This window comes from Rhinatrema bivittatum, chromosome 6 (assembly GCF_901001135.1).
Source record: "Rhinatrema bivittatum chromosome 6, aRhiBiv1.1, whole genome shotgun sequence".
Lineage (NCBI taxonomy): Eukaryota > Metazoa > Chordata > Amphibia > Gymnophiona > Rhinatrematidae > Rhinatrema > Rhinatrema bivittatum.
In genome coordinates, this window is record NC_042620.1 from 143837199 (window position 1) to 143863913 (window position 26715).

Below are 26715 nucleotides of genomic sequence, written 5' to 3' on the forward strand. Positions count from 1 at the left end.
CTGAAGGGGGGCCCCTGCTGGATGCAGGGTTAGTGCCATGCTGGGCATGCCCAGTAGCGGCCAGTCAAAGTTCTGGAAACTTTGACAGAAGTTTTCCATGATTGGGCTCCATCCTGATGATGTCACCCATATGTGAGGACTACCAGCCTGCTTGTCCTGTGAGAAAGATGCTAACACCCTGAAATTATTTACAAATGATCAGACAAACAATGCCACTGAGATTACAAATTCCTTGAGAAAGATAATCATTGTACCTGTTTATAATTTCTTGTAAAACTGTGGTTAGGGAACCATATACATGCCAAAATAGTGATAAACAATTAAAAAAATAATTGTGCATTCTGCCATCCAAGACTGAACCAGAGTAGTCCTTTCATAACTTCTTTACTTTCCTTGACCACAAGACATGTATATTGGTTGTGACCAGTAATCTCCATTTTCTAAAAACATGTACCAATACTTTTAAATTCAAAGACCTCCATAAAAAGTTTCACAGTACATTTTCTGGACCAATGTGTTGTATACTGTAAGGCAATTTATTTCTCGTCCATGGAATTCAATCCCAACGTGGAGATAGGCTGAAGGGGATTCAGCATGCCATTCTCACTGTATCTGTCCAGAATGGCAGTGACAAGAAATTCATTCTAAAAGCTTTGAATGCTCAATGCGTGTAATAATCCAGTTTGGTTTTACTCCTTGAGTAAACTCCCTTCGAAACCTGAAAGAGAAATAAAATAAAGTAATGAAAATGTGAAAAAAAAATTATTTAAATCTTTAAAGAAACTACCCCTTTGCTCTGACTTGTTAAGCAGATACACTTATAATCCAGTATTCTAACTTGGTGGCCATAGTGGAAATTAAGAGAATTTTATTTCTTTTTTTAGAAATTGCCTGGGTGATTGCATTTAAAACAATTCTGTTCTTGCAAAAAAGAAAAATGTGGCGCCAATTAAAAGAAAGCATTTCCCCACAAGTACTGTGCAGTGTTCCACGTGACCCTAAAGACCAGGCTAGTCAGGGCTATCAGTAAGAGGCACTGCTGCCTTAAGGAACTCCTTTAGAAAAAATCCTATCAGGAGGGGTTGTTATAGTCACACAGTACTACGAAGAGCTTTGAGTGCAATGTCAGCAATGCTTAGCCTCCACAAGCATTTTGCTGTCTCACTTTATGCAGCCACTGCTTTGAATTTTTAATCCATTTGGGAATATCCTTTTCCACTAGCACATACTGTACAGCTTTAACCTACTTTTCCAATTTAATTAAAAAAAATGTATTCCATAGGTTGGAACACTTTTGCTTATTCCTAATCCAGAACAAGATTTTCACAGTGAAAATGCAGCAGTGAGGCCTTGGCGAAGTGGTGCTCGGTGGACAGCTGCACTTACTCGTAGTTGGCTGTAAGAAGCCGCTTAGTTTCTTTAGCATTTTCATCTCCAAACACAACCTGGAAAACTTTGGTCCCATCAGGACTTTCATCGGGAAGATGGGCACTGGTCAGATACCAAAAGCGCATCAAAATGCTGACAAATTTTCTTCCTATTGTGGAGAGAAAAAAACCATGATGATTTATAGGCAGCCAACAGTAATTACACCAGGTTTAAAATACTGATGATCTATTTTTATATGGCACCCTGCCCAGTGCTTCTTTAATTTGCATATCTTGGTTGCTTTTTTCACAGTTGCAAAAAAAAAAAAGTTAAAGTGTCAGTTTCACATTTTACTAAATCTGCAAGAACTCCTTAGTGCTTCAAATTATTTTTTACGTTTTTTTTCTTTTAAAAAATAACCTGTGTACATATCTTCTGAACCATTCAACCAAGGCATCTTCCCCGAAAACCTAAAATGTGCCATCATCAAGCCGATACTCAAAAAACCTCATCTCGATGAAACTGAACTAGCAAATTTGAGACCAATATCGAACCTACCTTTCATAGCCAAGATCCTTGAAAAAATTGCAAACCGCCAACTCATCGAACACTTGGACTCCCACAATATTCTCTTCCCCACACAACACGGCTTCAGAACCTCCCTCAGAACTGAAACACAGCTACTCTCACTCTCAAACACAATCCTCAAAGGACTCCACTGCAACACCTCCTACTTAATCATCCTCCTTGATATATCAGCCGCATTTGATACCGTCAACCACAAAACGTTAATACACAGACTACAGGAAATTGGACTACAAGACACAACGCTCAGCTGGTTTGAATCCTATCAACAGGTCATACAAGGTCAAATTCAACGACATCGAATCCAAGCAAATCCCCCTACCTCACGGAGTTCCACAAGGCTCTTCCCTATCCTCCACTTTATTCAACATCTATATGACCCCACTATGCAAACTCTTCAAGGAAGCAGGTCTACTGCATTATGTATACGCCGATGATGTACAAATCTTGCTCCCAATCAAATACTCCATCGAACACACCCTAGAGTGATGGAACACACATCTCTCATCAATAAAGCACCTACTATCACAACTATCCATTACTCTCAATCACGCAAAACCTGAAATCTTATACATATCCAGCAAACCCCCCACCGACCCCTCCACACAGCATCCTACAAACCATACATGCTCTACAGTCAAAAACCTTGGCATCTTTCTCGACAACCAACTCAACTTCAAGAAACACATCAACAATTTACTAAAAGATGGATTCTACAAACTCCAAATTCTAAGAAAGCTCAAACCACTGCTATACCCTCAAGACATCCGAACAGTTCTACAAGCTCTTCTCTTCTCTAAACTTGACTACTGCAACGCCCTGCTACTAGGCCTTCCAGCCTCCACCCTCAAACCCATTCAACTACTCCAGAATGCTGCAGCCAGAGCACTCACAAACAGCAAGAAATCAGATCACATCACACCCATCCTCAAAGACCTACACTGGCTTCCAATCCCTCAGCGAATACAGTACAAAACTCTAACCATCATTCACCAAATCATCCACCTCAACCAAATCAATTGGCTGCCCACCCCCCTTCTCCTCCATACTCCCACACGGAATCTTCGCTCCTCAAACTCTGGCCTCCTACAAAGACCGCCCCCTAAAGCCACTCACTGGATATCAACAAGGGAATAAACATTTTCCTAAGCCAGCCCCATCCTATGGACAAAACTCCCCACAGAACTAAGAACAGATCCATCCACCCAATCCTTCAAGAAAAATCTTAAAACATGGTTATTCCGTGGTCAAAGACAAAGAGTAAAGAGGCCTGAGAGAGCGAGGGGGCTTGTGCGTGTGACAGACAGCCTATGTTAGGGTCTGTATGAGGTGTCAAACTCTAGGAGTGGAAAGCTGGGGGTGGAGATACAGGGCAAGGAATTGAGACGGGAGGGGAGAAAGTGGTGAGAAAAGTTGTTGGGGCCTGAGAGGATGGAAGAGATACTCTTACAGTATACTTCTAGGGCAGTGGTTCTCAACCTTTTTTTTGTCCGGGACACACCTGACAGATGGTTCTCATATGCGTGAAACATTGAACATGTGACCATCACGGGGCTAAATGTAAACATACACTCTGCATGCACAGGAATCCCCTCAACCCCCAGCAATGAGTGCAGAACAGATTTAGGGCATTATCCTGTACAACTCGCCATACAAAAAAAAGATATTCTGGTTCTGATGACATCCCAGTAAAAGCAAAACAAACTCCCTTTACTACCAGGCACAATAGCCTTCCTTATGAAAGACAGTAATTTACCACTAATACAAATCCTATTGAGAAAAATAAGATTGATACAAATGCCTACATGCTAGTAAAATACCTCACCTCGGTCACACACCCAGAACTGACCTTCACCAAGTACAGAAAAACCACAAATTATAAATATGGAGCCAGACACTGGAATGGAAAACCAAAAAAGCCACTCTGCATGCAGTGCGAACCTGGAGAAATGGAAAGAGAAATATAGCACCTAACAGACTCTCAGGATTTGCAATAATGCACACAAACTAACCCGCACAAAGTTACACCTGATTTATGGAACACACTCAAACAGTAACAACCCAATCTAAGAAATACAACTATTAAACCAGGCCCTAAACACTAAAACATTTCCTATTGGGAAAACAGAATAAGCCAAGCTGCTATAGAGCCCCGCACAGAAATAATTGGAGAACTATACTAAATATGTTACAAAACAGCTGCTGAACAGAATAATATCCAACAATGAAAAACTCATAAAAATTATTAAAACATATCCAAATATCAATAAAATATTTCAAAACAGCAGACATCGCATAATACCCAATAATTAAAATGGCAGTCAATCAAGAAAAATAACCTTAAAAAGCCACCTTTACTAACCCTCTCCAGCAACTCTCCTACTCCTTTCCCTTCCAGGCCAATACCATACACACACACACACACACACACACACACACACAAGCACCCATTCACTCACAGACACACCAGCTCTCACCCAGGTACTCATTCACTCACAGACACACCAGCTCTCACCCAGGCACTCATTCACTCACGGACACACCAGCTGTCACCCAGGCACTCATTCACTCACAGACACACCAGCTGTCACCCAGGCACTCATTCACTCACAGACACACCAGCTCTCACCCGCGCACTCATTCACCCACAGACACACCAGCTGTCACCCAGGCACTCATTCACTCACAGACACACCAGCTCTCACCCAGGCACTCATTCACTCACAGACACACCAGCTCTCACCCAGGCACTCATTCACTCACAGACACACCAGCTGTCACCCAGGCACTCATTCACTCACAGACACACCAGCTGTCACCCAGGCACTCATTCACACACAGACACACCAGCTCTCACCCAGGCACTCATTCACTCACAGACACACCAGCTGTCACCAAAGACTTCTTCCTTCACTACAGGGATGGGCTCCAGTTCTGCCGCGGTTTTACTCCGGCGGGCCTGCTTTTTTTGCCGACACGGGAATGGGCTCCCGTGATGGCCTCGGTCGGGTTTTCTCTTTGCCACCACGGGGATGGGCTCCCTGGCAGCCTTGCTTCGTCAGGGTCAGGTTTTCCTCTTCGCCGCCACGGGAATGGGCTCTCGTGGTGGCCTTGCTTCGTAGGAGTTTAACACCGCTATTCCTCCCACCCCTGGGCTCGGCGATGCCTGCCTCACCGGCCAATCAAAGGTTCCCTCCCTTCTTCCTACTCCCACTGGCAGGTAGAAGGGAGGAGGCTTCCGACTGGCCTGCGCGGGGGCAGGCAGAATGAAGGCTTCCCATTGGGCAGTGGAGGTAGGAAGAAAGGAGGCTTCCAATTGGCCCGCAGGGGCTGGAAAAGGGAGAAGGAAAGTACAACAGGGCAGTGGGACACCGGGAGATGCGACATACCTGCCGGGGTTTGGCGACACTCTGGTGTGTCGTGACACACCGGTTGAGAAGCGCTTTTCTAGAGGACTCTGCTCACAATATTTAAACCTCTGCATCTTTGAGTAATAACTTTTCTGTATTATATTTTAAATTAATTACATAGAGATTGTCATGTATATTGTGTAATTTTGACCAATATAAAGTGTGCAGAATTTTAAACTTTTGTACATAGAATTCCCCTGGGAATAAACCTACTGCAACCAATTTTTCAGGATAGGTATATCTATATAAAAGCTCCAATAAAATAATGCAATTGCTGTGCTAATCCAGTTGAATACACAGAAATAAAAACTTTAACAAATAAAATAAAGATAATAATATATATAGCTGTTCTCTACTCTTTATATAAAACCTAAAAAATGAAATAATATTTTCCCATAAAACTTAAGGATCTACCCCAAAATTGAATACAAGAAAAACAAAAGAAAACGTAAATAGAGACTCAGCAACCTTTGCATTCAGTGGAGTTTCTCAACTCACATAACTTCCTCCTCATAAAATTAGTTTATACTGTAAAAATGGAAATTCCTGTACACTGAGACCAAGAATGTCTTTTTCGCAAAATCTCTTGCATAATTTTATGTTACTTCAGTGTCGGAGCCGGTCTGTGTCCCGGGGGCATGGCTGATCCTAGTGAGGTGTGGGTCTTGTGGTAATTCAGCTCCAGTGGGGCCTCCCTTCCCCAAGATAATTTTGGTTAAAACTGGAAAACCCGATAACCACCACCCTCCCTCCAATGGGGCAATTGGGCTTTTCAGTTTTAATTGAAAATCCCTGAAAATAGGCCTACTTTGGGGAGCTCTGATGATGTCATCCAGCTGCTGCCCTTGAGCAAGTCAAGAGGCAGCACGAGAGCAGTGGCCCGATGACATCACTGGAGTAGTACACATGGGGAACACAAACTCTGCTGGCCCAAGCAATAAAGAGGCACTACAGGAGGAGCAAACGGATGGGGATGCCAATCCCTGTGGGCATTAGGGATGTGCATTCATTTTAAAACAGATGGAAAACTGAACTGAATAAAGCATTTCCATATTGGTTCATTTTACCCTGAACCAAATACATAATTCCCTCGAAAATACTGAAAATTCATAAAATAGTGTGTGCTATTTTCTGAAACAAAAACAAAGCCCACAAAATAAAAAATAAAATAAAATAAAAAATGATCCAAAAAAATAACTGAAATGAAAAAAAAAAATTCCCTGCATAATAGGGCAATGAAAGATGAGCAAAGTCAGTGGGGAGCCCAAGCTCTGCTGGCCTAAGTATTTTATTTTGGGAAATAACATCCCAGTACAACTAAGAAAGTATGGTGAAAGAACTAGGCAGGGATCCAAGCAGAAAATAACAAGAAGGTATCAAAACCTTCAAGATGTAGTATCAGGGATATGGCAGCTAGGCAGAGCAGCAGCAAAAGGCACCCAAGGTGAAGCGTCAGGGGTATGGCAGTTAGGCAAAATGGCAGCAAGACTCTCAAGGTGGTACATCTAGGACATGGCAACTAGGCAGAATGGCAACAAGACCCCCAAGCTGGTACATATAGGGCATGCTAGGCAGAGTGGCAGTATGACCTCCAAGGTGCTTTCAGTCAACTTATCACTCATGGAAATTCTGAAAAGGGTTCACGATGTCCCTCTGAAAAGGGTTCACGATGTCCTCCTGCCATTGAGAAAACACATTCATTGGGCACAGTGATTGATGGGTAGAAAAGATAGTGCTGAGCCACCTTGGCTAGGTCTGGCTTTGGATTTGTGTGCCCAATATGCCAGTATATCTGTGTCCATGTCTTCGATAGGCTCTGTTAGACAGTGTGTCTCAGAAATGTCTGCTTTGCTGAGATGGGGTGAGGGTCTCTTGCCAGCTGCTTTAGCTAAGGCCTGTCTCAGGAGAAATGGTTCTGTAGGAACAACATGATTTTGGCATATTGAGGTAGGGGAGGAAGTGGTAACTTACAGGGTGCTGCTCATGCTTTCACTGTTCTTTGGGATGACCACTTTTTCCTGCCCTACATCTATACTGTGCCTCTGTGTCTGGTGCTCCTATTCATGCACCCTAGCTGACAGTATCTCTTTCATGTATGTAGGAAGTTGAGACTAAAGGGCAAGACTCCCTTTCACCCATGGATCACAAAGTGTGGACATCATGTATGTACTATTTTGTGTCAAGAGCTTTCAGTCTCACTTACACCTGCTGCTGCAAAGTGTCTACAAAATACAACATCTCTGCTTCCATTCCCTCTTGCTCAAGAAACTCGTCTACCTTTTCCTCCAGAATATTTACTATAGGGATGACCCTGCCCAAGTGATTCTAGAACTTAGATCCTCATGGCATCCTTGAAAAACTTCAGGATTTGTATTAGCTGCCTCATCACTATCCAAACATGATGCCCCAGGAGGCATTTCACATCTATCTCTGTTTCCAGAGACAGATCATGAAGGAATGTCTACTGCTCCACTAACCTTTGCAGTATCAGACAGGTGGAATTCCAATGGGTGCCATCCCAAATTCTTCCTGCTTCTCACAGAGAAACTGCCTCCCCTTCACGCTTTAATGGAAATGGCCCAGCTACTTTCCTGCACATCTCTATCAGGTCCTTCAAAACTGGATTCTCGTGGTCCTTGGGCCTCAATCCCAGGGCATCCCTCATTGCTAGGTGCAGCAAGTGTGCAAAGCAACATATACCCCAAAAGCCCCCACTGTCTATTGTTCTTAGCATATTTTTCCTACCGTCTGTCACAAAGAAACCTGCCTGAAGACTCCTGCCTCTCCAGTTTAGCTGCCAACCTTCTAGCATCTTTTTTTATATCTGAAAGAATATTGTACGATGTATGGTGGCTATCCATTATCTAGCTGTGCGGCACAACCCACCTGCACCGTGATACTCAATCCCCGCTGGAACTATTGCCTACCCCTGCCTCAGCCAGGTCCCACAAGTGTGCCATCAGGGAGAGATAAGCGAGCTCTTGCTGGTGAAATGCACGCTATTCCCTTCTGCCTTAAACAGCTGCATCTGGATGTGACCCCAGTACAGGATGGGGATAACCTGCCTACTAAATGTAATCCTGGAGGGCACTTTGTAATTGAGGGCTACAGATGCAGCAGATGCTTAAAGCCCAGATTTTCTACTACATGCAGGGGCTGGTTATCCAGGGCAATCATTTCCATGATGCATCTCATTACCACTTTTGATGCTGCCTGCTTCTTGCCCCAGGACAGTGATATGGAACACTGTCCCATTTTCTCTGTGGTGGGTTGCCACTGCAGAAGCATGACAAGGGACTGCTGGCCTGTCACCTGATTGGTGGAAGAGGCCATGGGATCAGCTCGGGGAAAGGTCTTCTCCTTTTCAATCCCTCTCCTCTGGTTTTTGCTTTGAGTGGCAAAGGAAGTCTCCAGGCTAGCACTATCAGACTCCCCCGACGCCAATGCTAGCAGGTGCTGTTTCTGTAGTTGATGCTGCATACCAGCATTTGTTTGATGCTCCAGTACCTTCCCTTGACTGATGGCCTTACTGCAGTGAATACACTGAGCAAAATGCAGGTCCTCCATCATTTTAAAGTGATTCCAGACCAGGGATGTCTTGCACGATCTCTTCTCTGCATCCTTGGAGGCTTCTTCTGCTCTGGAGTTAAGATTGAGGGTGGACCATGAGGAAAAAGGCCAAAGGCATCGCTTACACTGTCCATCTGCATTGGCTGTTCTTCTTGAGGGTTGCTCTCAACACCATCAGGATCATCTATCTCCTCCATCACCTCACTAGAGACTAAGACGCTACTGATTAAACCTCCCAAATTTTTTTCAGCTACTAGCTCTTCAATTTCTGATTTAGGGAATCCCAAACAAGGCTTTTCCTCAAAATCAATTGTTGAAAATACTGCCTCCATTACCTCAGAAACAGAGACAGTAGAGGAGTATGCTGCTAGTTTTGAGTGTTGCACTTCTGCTGCCCTTGCTAATGCCAGCCTTGAATGGCTCTCTCGCCTTTTGCCTCTGCTCCAAAACAAGAGGGAGAACAGGCAATGGTGGAATATGCTCTCCAACTTTCAATTTCTTCTGGGTTGAGCTGGCTTTCACTCCTAACATTCTGTGGCTAAACAAGTCTTTTATACATTTAGGAGAAGGACTCCTTTTTTTCTCACTACTATTAGTACTGCTGGTTGTACTTCTGAGAGGCAGGACTGGCTCTGCAGCAACACCCAATACCCTGTCCTTGCCATTCTTTCCTCTGCCCTTTTCTTGCAATGGCATGATCGGATTTGAAGTGCCTACTAGTGGTTTTGAATCACAAAAGAATTTATTGATACCGTACCACCATTCACCCATACTACTCTAGTGCACTGCTGACTGACTCCTTTTGTACACAAACACACAAAAACTGTTAGAAACAGAACCAAGAAGGCTGGCAAGACTGCTTTTTTTCACTTCATTCTGCATACAAATAAGCTCACTGCAGTGTTGCATCAGATAGAGACAGAAAAATCACTAGCTTCAATCTACACTACACTCCTATCCTGTGCCCAGTGAACACAGAAAGCAGTGCCACTGCCTCTGTGACAGTGAGCAAGAGAACTGACTGCAGTAGAGATGATCAGAAAAAGCCCTTTACCAATGCCAAAGCCTACTTTTTTAAAGCTTTTTTTAAACTCTCAGAGAACTTCTGAAAAAGAGATCCTTTTCTCCTAAATGAAAAAGAGCAAATGGACTTAATTGACACATGCTCAGACCTTTCAATGGGAGGATGTCAGTGATACTTGAACCAGATGGCAGCTATAGGTCAGTTAAAAAAATATGCTTCACCATGATTTGTTCTCTGTCTGGTCTCCTTGCCAACTTGTGTCGACTCAGCTCCCAGGAGGCTGCCATATCACATAGGTAAGAGTTGGTTGCTACAGTTACCAGTTAGACTCTGTATCTGTTTGTTTGCTCAGTACAGCCACAGACTTGAATGGGGAACATAAACAAATGACATGAAAATTTCATTTAAATTTATGAGTACCCTCCATTCATTTTGGGAATCCACAAATGAAAAAAAAAATAAACTAATTTATTGGATTGTACCCATTTGTTTCAAACTAATGCACATCCCTACTGCCTTGCATCCTGCATCCTGTTGTTGAACAGGTAGTTAAGCAGAAACCTGCTTCTGTCCCAGCACCTACATTTTCCTCTGGTACGTACCATTTTCATCATAATATATGCCTACATCTCCTGCTGTTGTGTACATTATTTCTTCTATATCAGCCGCCAGGGCATTTTTGAAGTTATCAGGAAGCAGAGTACATTTCTCCTTTATCCCCTGAAGTACCTACATTTAAAAGGCAATCAAAGCTGTGATCAGTACTATAGTTTACCAAACAACATGAAACACTTGGCACAGTTGGAGATTTCAACAGCAGGCAGCAGATCCCCAAAAAGATTTTAAAACTATATTTGTTTCTACCTTAGCAAACTGATAATAAATGTAAAGCTGTACATTAATGGTAATTATTACACTTAGGAAATGCCAGTGCACAGACTCACAGCCTTACTTGGAGTATTGTTTTCCTTAATGCCTGTGCATTCCTATTGTGTCTTAAGACAGCATCTCTTTCATTTTTTCCAAGTTCGGGAAGTACTTCCCATAAAGCAGACCCTAACAGTTGTGCAGTTCTACTTCACCAACAGACGGGGTCATCTCATACCATAAGGAATATCACTGACAGCACCTATTAAAGAAGCCTTTCAACCTGTCTCTAAGTGGCTGGGCTGAACTGCTTAGACAGAGAAATAATGGGGTAGCAAAATGTCATTATTCTGTCTGTATTCAGGACTTGGTGCAACCCGAGAAAATATCTGTTCCCTTCCCAGCTGCAGCCAAGCCACCCACTGCAAAACCTGTCAGAGCAATGCTCTATGCTCAGCAGGAGGTAGGAGGGAAGCAAGCCCAAGCTATGCTGAGAAACCACTTTAAAATCAAGTTATTACCTCTTCAGGAATGTAGAGCGCTAGATTATAGTGCTATGCAGCTTTGGTTGACTTTTTGAATTGGTGAAGCTGAAATATCTCCAATTTCTAACAACATTTGGTAATCGTCCAATGCAGGACAACACACAGTAAATTTCAGAATAAGTTGAACATGGTCTCACAGACAGACACCAAACTGTACCATAATCAGGACTTAATGTGTACACAAAAAGGAAATGGAACTGAGGAAAAAAGGGGAGGGCGGTGCGAGAAGCAGGGCAAGATGTGATCTGTATGAGGGGGCGGATGCAGGGCCAGGGCTGGCATGAACTTCCTTGTCTCCCAAACAGACACATGTACAGAAACACACTCTTCACATGTGATCTTCCACCCTCAGCCCCCACTAGTGCTCAACCTGGCATCCATTCTTTGCTTGATAAAACACTGGTGGGCGAAGGACAGCTGGGGGCTGGGGATGAAGGATCACTGGGCTAAGGAGGAGGGTAGAGAGAAGGTAGAGAGAATGGGGCCTTCTTTCTCTCGCTACCCTCCTCTTCCTCTCTGCTCTGGGGATGCTGGTTCTTCATTCCCAGTCCTCCCATGAATCCCCCAGTGGTCCTTGTTCCCACATGCCTCACCCTTAATTCCTGGTAGTCCTTGGACAATTACCCTCTCCAGAAACTCTCTTCCTCTCCTTCAGCCAGTAAGAATTCCTCTTTGAGCCAAAATCAGCTGGCTCTCCTCTGCCTTGAGGAGACAAGGGCAGGCTGGCATGTACTGCCCACTCTCCTCAGCTTTCTTGGACTGGGGTGGAATGAGGGGGGAGGAGGACCTAGAATTCAAAAAGCACAGCCTGCTCTTTGCCTCCTAAAGGGATGAAAGAAAAGAACAGAACCACCTCACTCCCTTCTAATCCCTCCTCTTAGTCACTCTTTCCTCAACCCTCCATTTGCCTCACACACAGCTAACCCCCAACTCTGATCTTCTTATGCACTCTTCAGTCCCTCCAATCCCCTCACACACACACCCCCAGCACCTTCAACCCTCACTCACTCTCTTCCCCCTCCCCCACCTTCAATCTCCTTTCCTTCACCGACCGCCCTCACCACCTCCCCTCATTGTCTTGCTCCTTCACTCTCCTCTGGTGTAGTCACCAGAAAGCTAACTTGATAAGCAGCAGTGGAGCCAGCAAATCAACACACCAGTAGCAGCTTTATTGGGGCTGTCAGGATTCACCCAGTGATTCTGATTTTGGCTGTTCTCCCTCAAAACGGAAAATCACACAAAAATCAAGGCCATGTGGCTATCTCTGTCCCAGGGTAAGCAGCTCCAGCATTCTCTGCTCTGCTTCCTACAGGGGCTGGGGGCCAGAAATGATCTGCTGCTGGCTCTGCTCTATTTCTGCAAGGGAACCAGAACACTATACTGCCTACTTACTCTGCTTCCTTGGGTCCTGGAAAAAAATTGGCAGAATACTGTTCTGGGTCATTTCACCAGAACAGCATAAGGTGATGGTCACAAAAAGGAGTTAAATTAAATTTAGCACAAGTCTGAAACTTGTGAACATTAGTGTCACTCATGAAGGCCAGGGTTGAAGCATCGACAATTGGCATTATTGCTCACAAGTTTCAAACTTGTGCTAACTTCACTTCTTTTTATGTCTGTTCTTTGCTCTGCAGTGTCTGCTTTGGGATCATTCTCTCCCCTTCTGTTCCCTACTAAACAGGAGGGGAGGTGGGACAATAGAAAGAGGCTGCTCTCTGTCTGCTCCGGGTTCTTCCCCTCTCTTCCTCTTCCTTGCAGGCTGCCTGCAGGAGAGGGCCTGGAACAGAATATCCCTGGCTGCTCTGCCTGTTAAGTCTGAAAAGAAGCAGCAAATCTCCTTTCAGGACCCATTCCCCCATAAATTAAGCCTTTACCTGCCTGCTTTACAAGAAACTTTACAGCATCTTTACCTCGTGTGCCACAAGCTCTTCCAGTGCATCAAATTTACATTCAGACAGCAGCTTTGAAACAAGAGCGAAGGCCTAAAAAACAAGAAAAGACAATGTACCAAGGTTGTTTCAAATTTTACTCAAATAAAAAATAAATATGAATTTAAATATATTGTCCATGAATTGCTGACCTTTAGGTATTGTATACAATCTATAGCAATGCTGAGTAATATCCAAGAAAAACACTCAGCAGAATTATTTAATTTCTGTTCTACTGGTACATCCCAGAGAATTATGCAAGCAAGATATTACACTAATAGGGATACACTCTGGCAGAGTATTTTGTCACCTCAAGAAAGTAATTATTTAGACTGAGAACTAAGCAACTTTGGCTACATTTTTTTTTTTAATGAAACTATCATTTTGATTTTTTGCAACATATTTTTCTTTTGCTTGGTGCATAATTCCACAAGATGTAAACATCATCAGGATTTTACAGACAAATATATTTCTTTAATATATGTTTTCATGTATCTTAGCCAACTTCTGTCAAACTGATTCTACATCTGTTGACTCACAGATGAGTGGATCTTCTTCCAAAACATCTGACTCCTGCTGGCAAACTAAACTAAAAGCTATGAAGTTGCTTCTGCATTCAGTTATATATATATATTTCAGTTTTGGTCTGTCTCCATCTGCTGGACAGGAGGCTCAACCCATGGTCTGGACTGATCCGGGTACGTACAGGGAATGGTAGAATATGCTATATCTGCAAAGCCCTGTGGTGTGCGCAAACATAAGCCCCCACACAGGTTGTTATTGACCAGACAACCTGAGTAATGCTGGGTACTGTTCACCAACATGTCCTGTCTGTTAAGCTCCATCTCTCACACTTCCACACACAGGGACAGGCAGACACAGGCACACACGCAAACGTGCACAAGCTCTCAGAAGCTCACTCACACACACACACACAGGCAGAGATTCACACACAGACACAGGCCTCCCCACACGTACACAAGCACAGGCACATACACACATAGGCTGTTATAGACCAGACTATCTGAGCAACGCTGGGCACTTTTTGCTAGCATATAATTAAAGATGTAAACCAGGAGCAGTAATCCATACCAGTCCAGACACATACAGTACACATAATCAGCTTTGTGAGGCAAATAAATCAACTGTGGTAGCAGAAGGCTTCTCACAGTACCAACTATCATTTTTTTCTTTTTTTTTTAAAGATCCAGCAAACAGCCTTCAGTATAAAAACAAAAGATAAAAAATATAACCAAAGAAGCTATGAGTGTCTATCAGCTGAGGCACATTTTTCTACAAACAGGCTGATGTGATCAAATTTCCCTTGCAATGTATGGCAGATGCTTTTATACCCGGCTTATATCAACCACAATTTTTTGAATACCCTTATAAGAATTTGGGAGTCCTACTCAAAAAGTTTCTTAAAAAAAAAAAAATAAATAAAAGTTAAGGTCTGCTGCTTTTTGCTGAGTATTTATTTATAATTCTTATCAAGGGCAGAAAACGCTGGGCTTCAGGTCTACACAGGAAAGCATATGGGAGTTTCCAGCAAAATGTCAGAAACTTGAGATTGTGCTTTCATTAAACACTGGCAGTACCTGACTTGTGCTATTGTAAACTTGATTGTTCATTGCTATCAGGGCCCAATGGGGAGAAGAGAGGAACACAAAGGTATTTCCCCGGGTCCCGGTAACAGTAAGGAGCTCAGAAAGATTAGTGGTTTTGACTATTTTGGGGGCTAAAATACTATTGCCTGAAGATGCAAAAAAATAGTTTCCAGTGGCCCTGGAGAGGATGATTTAACAATCTGCAGGACAAGCAACATCAGACCCTACTGAGTCAGAGTCCCACAACAGGGCAATGCAGAATTAGGAGCCTCAGTGGCTACAGCCATAGGGCCATAACGTGGCCACGTGGCTGGCCCTGCACTGTAAGCAGAAGCTGCCTCAGGTAAGGGAGCGGGGTGGCCTTGCAGTGGCAGAAAGAGGAGCCACCTCCACCACAACTTCCTCTTTCACTGCTGCCAGCCATCGCTGCTGGACATGGTGCGTGGCGGGAGCAGCACAGCGCTTTCCTGTCACCCGCCAGCACTGGCTGGGTGCAAGGTGCAAGGTGCAAGGCGCAAGGCTAAGGACTGGGACTTCAGCACTAAGGAAGGGCATTCAAACCCTCTTCACATGAATCCAGAATGGCTCATGCCCTTTTAAAAGGAGAGGAATCGTTTTTTGTGGTGCCTATCAGCTTTTGTTACGGGGAGCCGAGATTGGTGGAAGAGAGTCGTTCGGCTAGCTGGCTCTGCTCGTGCAAGTGAGCGTCAGCGGTGGCACACCGGGTAAACGACTACAAATCCCAGTGACCTTCCATGCTAATCAGCTACGGTGGGGAAGAGGATTACAAATGACTTTTTCGTTGGTCTGCATTTTTTATATATTCATGGGGAGAAGGGATTACGTTTCATATAGATGTTTAAATTGCATGAAGCTACTTTTACTGGCATTCCTAGAAGAGGAATAAGTGGAATATTATCATTAAGGCATTCGGCCAGTGGGATCATTACAGGAGCAAACTGGCACGGGGCTGAGGGTGTGATTAACGGTTGTACTTCATCGTTGGGTCAGTGCCCGGCTGTGAGATTATTCTTAGGTAGCTTGTTTACAGGAAGGGTTTGATGATTATCAATTTGTTTTTCTCTTGTGCTGTTGGTTGTGGCGGGCCTGCTAGGGAAGGCAGAAGCAGGGTAGGAACCGATCCGTGAGAGAGCACAAGATCTCTGAAGCACCAGTTAAAGGTCCAGCAGAGGGACAGTGCCCCGGCGCTCGGGGACTTGGGCATCTGATGGGGCAGATGATGGGGCAAGCGAAAGAGAAAGAGAGCAAATGTGGGGGAAGAAGGTAAACAGTACCAGAAGGTCATAACTTTCTTTTCGAGAACCCATGCGCTTTGAGCGAGGTGGGGAAGCAGCCGCTCAACTTCAACAAGGCATGGCCCGCTGGGGTCAATGTGAGTCAGAGAGTGCTGCAGAGCCGCTGCGGCACCCTGTGGCAGCATGTAAACAGGGCTATGACAGGCTCTTGACGCAAAAGAAATTGCGAGTAATCAGGGCATTGGCTCCTTATGGTACGAGACTGTACAGGCTGTGACTAACTTACTCACTGAAGTGTGGGTGTGGTTACTGTTGCTGCAACAGAAAGGAGGACTAGAAACTTTTCTTTTATTTCATTACATTCATGGCAGTAACGTTGCGAGAAAAGCTGTATCGGAACTTGCTAAACATGCTCAGGAATTTTTTATTTTATTTTATTTAACGGTGATGTGTATTGTTTTTGTTTGCTGGTGCGTGAAAAGGAAAAATGAAGGTTCCCAGCAACAAGTAAAGAATGCAAATCGACTTGCAGGCTACAGTTACATTTGTCAGCCTCAGGCACTTTATTGGCTGTTTTGAAGGCTGTTTCTAGGGTCCACGCTACTGCAGAAGTTTAAATTTCCAAAGCAGGTGATGCGGCGAGGGGAGTAAAGTAGTTGCGATTTGGTTTTCTCACACTTAGCTAGATTCAGGAGGCAATTTATTGGTATCTTGGAACAGTTGTAAGAAAATCCATCTGATCGGTTAGAGATCGTCCCTGTCCAGGTTCACTTTTAGTTCTATAGTGTTAACGCTGTATATATGATGCAGGTTTTATAATGCTTTCTAGAAAGATTAAATGGGTAGTTCAGAGACACACGGTGAGCAGTGGAGAATTGAATGCCATTCGGTGCTCAAGTTTGTAGCTCTGGTGTTTCCTTTCTCTACTACTTTAATTCCCTTCTTCAGTGAAACGGCCTTACTAATTCCTAAAGCCCCATTTCCTTGTACGTTTGCTTGTTACTTCTAATGTGTATAGTATTTCAAGAACTCTATAGAGCACAATATTTAATTTAGATCACTTGTTTTCAATATGGAATACAGAAGGTTGGAGCATTAGCCCTGGTTACCTTGGCATGGAGGAGTGACGGGTTATACTCCCCACTATGGATGCAAGTAAATGCACAAGTCGGGAGATTTTAACACCCTGATACACTGTTAAATTGCGTATGAGGTCAAACTAGAGTTAAAATGGCTACAGTGTAAGGTGCATTCTGTGTATTATGGAGATATTGTAATGCTTAAAGCAAAAAGTGAATAAAGGTGCAATATACAGAATTAGGGTGATTAACAATTATATTTGCTTTGGGAGTAGGATCTTGTGCTACATCTCTGTGCTAATTCAGGAGCCAAAGGCTTTCTCTGCATGAGTTGTGGACTGCACTTTCCCTTCTCGCAGCATTGTGGGGTTGGTGCCACCGCCCGGAAACTGGGCATCTGGAGCAGGGACTGCGAGTGTGGAGCAATCCCCCCCCTCCAAACAGGTCCCTGCAGGATGTCAGTGGGAAACCATCTACAGGACACAAGCCACATGTGGGAGGAGTCCCAGAGGTGAACATAGGGATTGCAGCTGCAAGCAAGGCCAGCTATACGGAGGACAAGGAGCAAGATGTCAGCTGCAAGCAAGGAAAGGCCCCCCCCCCATTGCTAGCGCCATTGCATCTGCTCCCTTCCAAGCATAAGTGTGCAGCATACAAGAAGAACATCAGTGGCAGGCAAGGACGGGACTGTGCAGCCAATCAAGAATTCAGGTCGGCTTCTAGCCAGCAAGCTGATGACCTTGAGCAGATAATTCTTAAGCTGAGATGAGATGCGGCGCGGCATGGTACACAGTGGGTCTGCAAGATAATGGAAGCCGCAAAAGAATGGAACAAGTAACCACCAGTGAAAACTGGAAGGGCACAGAATGGCACAACGAACTAAGAGGTACTTACTCAGTATGCTGTACCGATCCAGAGAAATCCCAATGAGCGGCTGCCTGTGGGTGAGTTTCTCTATGGGTCTGATGATGAAGGCGGAGATTCTGTGAGTGAGGTGTGTGGGTACAGGAATTTAGAAAGGGACAAGGTTTGGGGGTTGGAAGGTGCAGAAAACTGCCAAAGGGCGCTTAAGAAAGGTAACGAGAAGATGAGGAAAAGAATGAAAGTGCTAGTTAAGCTCTTGGGCAGTAAAAAGAGAAAGCAGGTTAAAAGAGCTTTCGATGTCTGGGACTCCTCGGGGTCAGAGTCCTCCAGCACGAGTGATTCATCATCCGATTCTGAATCTGAGGCTACAGCTAGCAGCAGCCTAGTACTGGTAGGTGGCATTGGGATCAGACCTCCATATGGATGGGTGGGAACAGTAGCATAGCTTCATGTCCGACAGCACCCATGGGGGTCCGTGTCCTGAATATGATAAAACGAAAGATATGGAAGGGTAAATACGGGGATGTGTTAAGCTGTTGTTGAGGGTTCCTGAGGAGGCAGGTGAAGAGAAATTGACAGACAAAAAAAAAAAAAACGGGTAGAAAAGGCAGTGCGGGTCCAGAACTATAAAAAACTGAATCTTGGGGTTTCACATCTTGGCTGGGAATCTCTAAATTTGCTTCAATCCATGATATATGAGACATGATTCGACTGCGAGGATTGCCTGGAATGGTGCAGGCCAGGTGCACATCTCTGGTTATTGATACGGACATTCTAGTGTGCACCTTGCAAGATGCAGTGCAGGCAGCTTTACATACCAGGAATTTCAGTTGCAGTGAATTGGGAGGGGGTGGGGGGAGAGATAGGACAAGCAAGGGTGCAATTCTATCCCGTGGTGGGAAATGTTGTAGATCACAGGTCTGGCATGATAGTAGCATCAACAGACGACTACATAGGAACCTAACAATACTCTAAGGCCTACCTGAATTGGTAGTGCAGTAATAACGGGAGACTTCAATTACCTAGAAAAAAACATTGTAACCAAAGTTTTAACTAAACAGGTGTCAAGCATTCATATTTTTAGCTTAGGGACCTTCATAACATCCACAGTGCTACAAGTTAATATTTGTGTTCTGCACTTTGGTGGATCATGTTTAATCATAGGTCCATGAGTCCATTCAATGAACAAAATAATTTTTGCATTTTTGGTTAATATAAAAACAATGAGGTTACTTCCCTCTATATTTTCAGCTCAGCCGGAGTTAGTGGTTCGACGCGCGCGTTTCGCAATCCGCTGCTTCAGGGATGTTAATGGCTGACTTGTGTGGCTCGGCGTTCTTAGCCGCAAAATTGCTGCGGGGACAAACTTCGTTTAAATCATTCATAGAGGTCCCAGTCAATCATTTCGGGCCTATCTTCACATACAAGTTCGGCATGTCAGCCAAAACTTGTATGTGACATGCCGAACTTGTATGTGAAGATAGGCCCGAAATGATTGACTGGGACCTCTATGAATGATTTAAACGAAGTTTGTTCCCGCAGCAATTTTGCGGCTAAGAACGCCGAGCCACACAAGTCAGCCATTAACATCCCTGAAGCAGCGAAACACGCACGTCGGACCTCTGACTCCGGCTGAGCTGAAAATAAAGAGGGAAGTAACCTCGTTGTTTTTATATTAACCAAAAATGCAAAAATTATTTTGTTCATTGAATGGACTCATGGACCTATGATTAAACATGATCCACCAAAGTGCAGAACACAAATATTAACTTGTAGCACTGTGGATGTTATGAAGGTCCCTAAGCTAAAAATATGAATGCTTGACACCTGTTTAGTTAAAACTTTGGTTACAATGTTTTTTTTCTAGTTATATCACTCGTTGTTGACTTACTTTGAGAAAACTTTTTTTGTTTAGACTTCAATTACCCCAATATTGACTGGGTAAATGTATCATCGGTACATGCTAGAGATATAAAAGTTCCTGGATGGAATAAATGACATTTTTATGGAGCAATTGATCCAGGAACCGACAAGAGAGGGAGCAATTTTAGATCTAATTCTCAGTGGACAGGATTTGGTGAGAAAGGTAACGATGGTGGGGCCACTTGGCAATAGTGATCATAATATGATCAAATTTGAATTAATGACTGGAAGGGGGACAGTAAGCAAATCCATGGCTCTCGTGCTAAACTTTCAAAAGGGAAACTTTGATAAAATGAGAAAAAATTGTAAGAAAAAACTGAAAGGAGCAGCTATAAAGATAAAAAGTGTGCAAGAGGTATGGTCATTGTTAAAAAATACCATCCTAGAAGCACGGTCCAGATGTATTCCACACATTAAAAAAAGGTGGAAAGAAGGCAAAACGATTACCAGCATGGTTAAAAGGGGAGGTGAAAGAAGCTATTTTAGCCAAAAGATCTTCATTCAAAAATTGGAAGAAGGATCCAACAGAAGAAAATAGGATAATGCATAAGCGTTGGCAAATTAAATGTAAGACATTGATAAGACAGGCTAAGAGAGAATTTGAAAAGAAGTTGGCCGTAGAGGCAAAAACTCACAGTAAAAACTTTTTAAAAATATATCCGAAGCAGAAAGCCTGTGAGGGAGTCAGTTGGACCATTAGATGATCGAGGGGTTAAAGGGGCACTTAGAGAAGATAAGGTCATCGTGGAAAGATTAAATGATTTCTTTGCTTCGGTGTTTACTAAAGAGTATGTTGGGGAGATACCTGTTCCAGAGAAGGTTTTCATGGGTAATGATTCAGATGGACTGAACCAAATCACAGTGAACCTAGAAGATGTGGTAGGCCTGATTGATAAGAGTAGTAAATCACCTGGACCAGATGGTATACTCCCCAGGGTTCTGAGGGAACTAAAAAATGAAATTTCAGACCTATTAGTAAAAATTTGTAACCTATCATTAAAATCATCCATTGTACCTGAAGACTGGAGAATAGCTAATATAACCCCCAATATTTAAAAAGGGCTCCAGGGGCGATCCGGGAAACTACAGACCGGTTAGCCTGACTTCAGTGCCAGGAAAAATGGTGGAAAGTGTTCTAAGCATCAAAATCACAGAACATATAGAAAGACATGGTTTAATGGAACAAAGTCAGCATAGCTTTACCCAAGGCAAGTCTTGCCTCACAAATCTGCTTCACTTTTTTGAAGGAGTTAATAAACATGTGGATAAAGGTGAACTAGTAGATGTAGTGTACTTGGATTTTCAGAAGGCGTTTGATAATGTTCCTCATGAGAGGCTTTTAGGAAAAGTAAAAAAAGTCATGGTATAGGTGGCGATGTCCTTTCGTGGATTACAAACTGGCTAAAAGACAGGAAACAGAGAGTAGGATTAAATGGACAATTTTCTCAGTGGAAGGGAGTGGGCAGTGGAGTACCTCAGGGATCTGTATTGGGACCCTTACTTTTCAATATATTTATAAATGATCTAGAAAGAAATATGACGAGTGAGGTAATCAAATTTGCAGATGATACAAAATTGTTCAGAGTAGTTAAATCTCAAGCAGATTGTGATAAATTGCAGGAAGACCTTGTGAGACTGGAAAATTGGGCATCGAAATGGCAGATGAAATTTAATGTGGATAAGTGCAAGGTGATGCATATAGGGAAAAATAACCAATGGTACAATATCCACTCCACCATTCCAATTTGACAACATTCGAATTCAACTTAAAGACAACGTTAAAGACGTTGGTATTTGGCTAGATAATGATCTAAATTACAAAAAACACATCACTACAAGAACAAGAGAAGGCTTCCACAAAATTCAAATACTCAAACACCTAAAACTGCTGCTTCACCCCCATGATTTCAGAACCGTCCTACAAGCCCTCATCTTCTCCAGTTTGGACTACTGCAACTCTCTTCTAATAGGCCTTCCTAAATCAACCTTAAGACCACTGCAGTTACTCCAAAATGCAGCTGCCAGAATCCTGACTGGTAAAAGAAAATCTGACCACATATCCCCAGTACTCTACAACTTACAATGGCTACCGGTAGAGAAAAAAATAGAGTACAAAGTCCTCACAATCCTACACAAGACAATTCATAAAGCAGACTACACTGCCCTGGACAATATTATACATTTACATAAATCATCACGTACGACAAGGTCAACATGTAAAATTCAGCTGGATGTTCCTTCACTACCACAAGCCAAACTGTCCTCCACAAGAAATAGAGCCATCTCCGTCGTCGGCCCAAAATTATGGAACTCACTACCTCATCACCTCAATTCGCATGAAAACTTTAAATCTTTTCAAAAAGAACTTAAAGCTTGGCTACTCACACAGTCCTGCAATGGCTGCACACCCAATGACAGCAGAGGATAAATCTGTGATCTCATCCACTGCACGTTCCACTTTATGCCAGCAATCTCCCTCCTACGACGACCGCCTACTCACAGAAACCTTTCTCGTTTTGTTCAGTATCATCCGTTCCCCTACTAGATTTGCATACAGTCATACATCTTATTTATAATGTATTTATTGACTGATATATTAAGTTATTGTTCGGATTCAGTTTCTGTTATACTGTTATGGATTTAAATGTAACTGGTTTGTTATAATGTAAACCGGAGTGAAGGCAATGACTGCTATACCTCGGTATATAAAAGAATGCTAGCTAAATAAATAAACAAACAAACAAATAAATGCTATAGTTACACAATGTTAGGTTCCATATTAGGTACTACCACCCAAGAAAGAGATCTAGGTGTCATAGTGGATAACACATTGAAATCGTCGGTTCAGTGTGCTGCGGCAGTCAAAACAGCAAACAGAATGTTGGGAATTATTAGGAAGGGAATGGTGAATAAAATGGAAAACGTCATAATGCCTCTGTATTGCTCCATGGTGAGACCCCACCTTGAATACTGTGTACAATTCTGGTCGTCGCGTCTAAAAAAGATATAATTGCGATGAAGAAGGTACAGAGAAGGGCGACCAAAATGATAAGGGGAATGGAACAGCTCCCTTATGAGGAAAGACTAAAGAGGTTAGGACTTTTCAGCTTGGAGAAGAGACGATTGAGGGGGGATATGATAGAGGTGTTTAAAATCATGAGAGGTCTAGAACGGGTAGATGTGAATCGGTTATTTAGTCTTTCAGATAATAGAAAGACTAGGGGGCACACCATGAAGTTAGCATGGGGCACATTTAAAACTAATCGGAGAAAGTTCTTTTTTACTCAACGCACAATTAAACTCTGGAATTTATTGCCAGAGGATGTGGTTAGTGCAGTTAGTATAGCTGTGTTTAAAAAAGGATTGGATACGCTCTTGGAGAAGTCCATTACCTGCTATTAATTAAGTTGACTTAGAAAATAGCCACTGCTTTTACTAGCAATGGTAACATAAAATAGACTTAGTTTTTGGGTACTTGCCAGGTTTCTTTATGGCCCGGATTGGCCACTGTTGGAAACAGGATGCCGGGCTTGATGGACCCTTGGTCTGACCCAGTATGGCATGTTCTTATGTTGCCCAGAGAAGTAAAAGTAATTTGAGTTGATTCAATTAAGAGCACAGCCAGGTCGGTCTGGCAGGCTGTAAGAACAGTAAACGCAAGTGCTGAAGCAGTTGGATTGGTCTTGCAGGCTATTAAAAACGATGCTAAACTCATGGTCAAAGTAAGCCCTGATGAGGAAATAATAGATGCGGGTGTGGCACCAGATGAAAGGGTTGGGATGCCAACCCCCACCATCTTCCGGCTGTTAAAAACATTTAAGAGCACAGCCGGGTTAGTCTGGCAGGCTGTATGCATAAAATGTTGAAAATAATAATGAACAGGCATAGTAGCTGGGTCAGTCTGGCAGGCTATACACTCCCCGCTTTGGCCAGGTCAATCTGGCAGGTCGATAGCAGCCGGGCTGGCTGCGAGTGGACAATTTAGGTTGACAGATTAATTGACTGAATATATTGTAAGCCAAATCTTAGATAGTTAGGACGCATGTGACTGTACTCTTGGTTGATAAATAAAGCTGCAGCCTGAATTTTCCACAGAGTCTACTTGCTGACTCTTACTGCATGCTCTATTTTTGTGCAGCAGAGGAAGTAGACAAACAGGGATGTGCTGAGATGTACAGGGCCCACGTTAAGGCTGGTGATATGACAGCGCCTGGGAATTGCACAAGGACTGAGGAAGGTAAAGGGACCATTGATGACAGTTACTGGGGAGGGCGTAGGACCCAGTGAGATAGCACAAGATTTTGGAAGGGCATAGGATTTATGAAATAGCACATGGGGCACAGGACTTATGAAATGGCACATCGGTCAGGGACGATGCAAAGCTCTGTGATGGCTCGAGGTACAGTCAAAGACATTGCAGGAATCGGTGAGGCGATATAGGGTTTGGGAAGGGCACAGAGATCGGTGAGATAGCATAGGAACTGTGGAGGACCCAAAGCAGAGCTAGGGAGGGCGCAAAGCCTGGTGAAATGGCACAAGTGTCAAACAGGGCAGAGCCCAAGAAAGCGCAGGAATCAGTAATGGTACAGGGGAGAGAGCTTGGGATGACGCTAACTCTGGAGAGGAAGGCAGATCCTGGACAACGCTTACCTGCTTTGCTCCTTCCGTAAACTCCTCGATGCTAAACTCGCGGTCAAAGTAAGCCCTGATGAGGAAGTAATAGATGCGGGTGCGGCACCAGATGAAAGGGTTGGGGATGCCGACCACCACCATCTTCCGGCTCGGCCGCTGCCCCCCACCCTCCGATCCGTAAAAACGAGCACTCTGCGGGCGGCTCTGAGTCGGCGCGGCAGCCGATTGCTGGCCCGCCTGCGGTCGGGCCCCCAGAGACCAACTGGAGCCCGAGGAAGGCGGCCCGGCCAATAAACGATAGCAGGACACCGCCACTGAGGGCCTGTAACAGCCCATGGACAGCGCCATCTTGACGCCCTTTCACCCGGTAGCAGGGCGTCGCAGGAAACGCGCTCCGGCCGGAAACACGGAGCGCGATCGAGACGGCCCAGAAGAGGCCGCTGCGCGTATGATGACTGCGACCCCGCAGAGCCTCTCGTTGCCCGAGCATCGCGGGCCGGATCGTGGCACCTTCTTACAGAGTATTTACCCGCTGGTGAGAATCTGTATGTGTGTGTGTGGGCTGGCGAGGAACTTTCTGTTACTACAGAGCCATAGCTGCAGAAAGAGAAACAGGAATGCATTTCCTTAGGGACTGTGTAAAACGTAAAGATACCGGCGGTACTCCTTCTCCAAAACTAACAGAGAAAATAAAAGACTTCAACAAAAGAATGTGCAAGAAAAATTCTCTAGAATTATCAGGTGAAACATCAGCTACAGTAGCAAAATATGTGGTGTCCTGCCATTAGGCCAGAAATATAATTTGGCCAGGGACAATATTTATTTGTTTCTTTGTTTGTTTCTTTATATTTTTTATTTCAGCACTTCAAAGTGGATTACATTTAGGTACAGACCACAACCTGGGACATTTTCTTTCTGTGCACTGGAATTTTCTTATTATTATTGTTATTTTGTAAATCTGTGCCTTTTATTTCAATCATTTTTATGTATTACTTTGGCAACACATGTAAACATGGTCATGCCAGTAAAATTATTTGAATCATAGAGAAACAATAGCCCCATGTTGCCAATGTATGGGGGGGAGGGGGGTTTCAACCCAAAGTGGCTGATTCTGTTGTAGTTGGAAATGTAGGTCTGATTTCTCTAAGAGAAGCACCTACTGCTGCAGGCATACAATGGAGTGAGACTTGGATTGGATTATAATTTATTATTAATATAACACTACAAGATATATGCTTGTATAACACTGCATAAAACAGACTCTTCAATGAAATAGCACCTCCTGTCCCAAGTATTAGTTACCCCCGAACTGCAGGTAACTGATACTGTGCATAACAGTGAGACTAACCTTCATATATCTGAGGAATATGTAGTGTTATTATATAGCATTGTATACCTGCAGATTGGCAGAGCTATCCTATTCAGTATATCTGATTCTTACATTGTTATTTAAAGAGATATCTGGTATACCTATAATGTCCTATTCATTCGTAAAGGGGCACTAAATTGTATCAGTGGGAATGAGCCATTTTTAAAATGGTGATGGAGTGATGTTACTGCTAAAACGTTAGTTTCTTTTAAATAGCAGCATGCACCTGGAGAGGTCTGCAGGGAAACTATCAGGCCGATACAGTACAGTGCGCGCCAGCGGAGCGCCCTGTTAATCCGCGATTGGATGTGCGTTTTCGACGCGCTAGCTTTACCCCTTATTCAGTAAGGGGTAATAGTGTATCGAAAACGTGCGTCCAACCCCCCCGAAACTAATAGTGCCCGCAACATGCAAATGCATGTTGATGACCCTATTAGGCATCCCCGCACGATTCAGAAAGCAAAATGGTGTTATTAATTCGGAGGTCCCGAAAGTTAAAAAAAAGTTAAAAAAAAAAATAAATTTGAAATCGACTTGCGTGTTGAAATCCGGACGCTCAATTTTGCTGGCGTCCGGTTTCCGAACCCGTGGCTGTCAGTGGGTTTGAGAAGAGACGCCAGCAAAATTGAGTGTCTGCTGTCAAACCCGCTGACAGCCATAGCTACTGTCCAAAAACAGGCGCTAGGGA

The 26715-nt window shown here is 43.7% G+C and overlaps 2 protein-coding genes across 2 annotated transcripts in view; one reads left to right on the top strand and one right to left on the bottom strand.

The window, feature by feature from the left end:
* Positions 1 to 244: 244 nt before the first annotated feature.
* MAIP1 (matrix AAA peptidase interacting protein 1) lies at positions 245 to 25037 on the bottom strand. The gene is made up of 5 exons (XM_029606034.1): positions 24677 to 25037; positions 13280 to 13351; positions 10560 to 10686; positions 1387 to 1537; positions 245 to 718 (listed from the first exon to the last, which is right to left on the bottom strand). Exons 1-5 carry the CDS (start codon positions 25004 to 25006, stop codon positions 640 to 642), a joined length of 759 nt encoding a protein of 252 aa, XP_029461894.1. The 5' UTR covers positions 25007 to 25037; the 3' UTR covers positions 245 to 639.
* The window catches only part of TYW5 (tRNA-yW synthesizing protein 5), a 37718-nt gene continuing 35962 nt past the window's right edge, over positions 24960 to 26715 (top strand). The window contains 1 exon segment of the mRNA XM_029606036.1: positions 24960 to 25193. Within this exon segment, the coding sequence (XP_029461896.1) occupies positions 24993 to 25193 (201 nt within the window). The 5' untranslated portion in view covers positions 24960 to 24992.

What these genes read in the sequence shown, in the direction of transcription:
- MAIP1 (XM_029606034.1), bottom strand. Translation starts at nt 25,006, where the DNA reads ATGGCGCTGTCCATGGGCTGTTACAGGCCCTCAGTGGCGGTGTCCTGC. An exon ending in TTACGGAAGGAGCAAAGCAG is followed by an intron (nt 13,352 to 24,676) that starts GTAAGCGTTGTC and finishes CTTGTTTTTTAG; the next exon opens with GCCTTCGCTCTTGTTTCAAA. An exon ending in CATATATTATGATGAAAATG is followed by an intron (nt 1,538 to 10,559) that starts GTACGTACCAGA and finishes TCTCCACAATAG; the next exon opens with GAAGAAAATTTGTCAGCATT.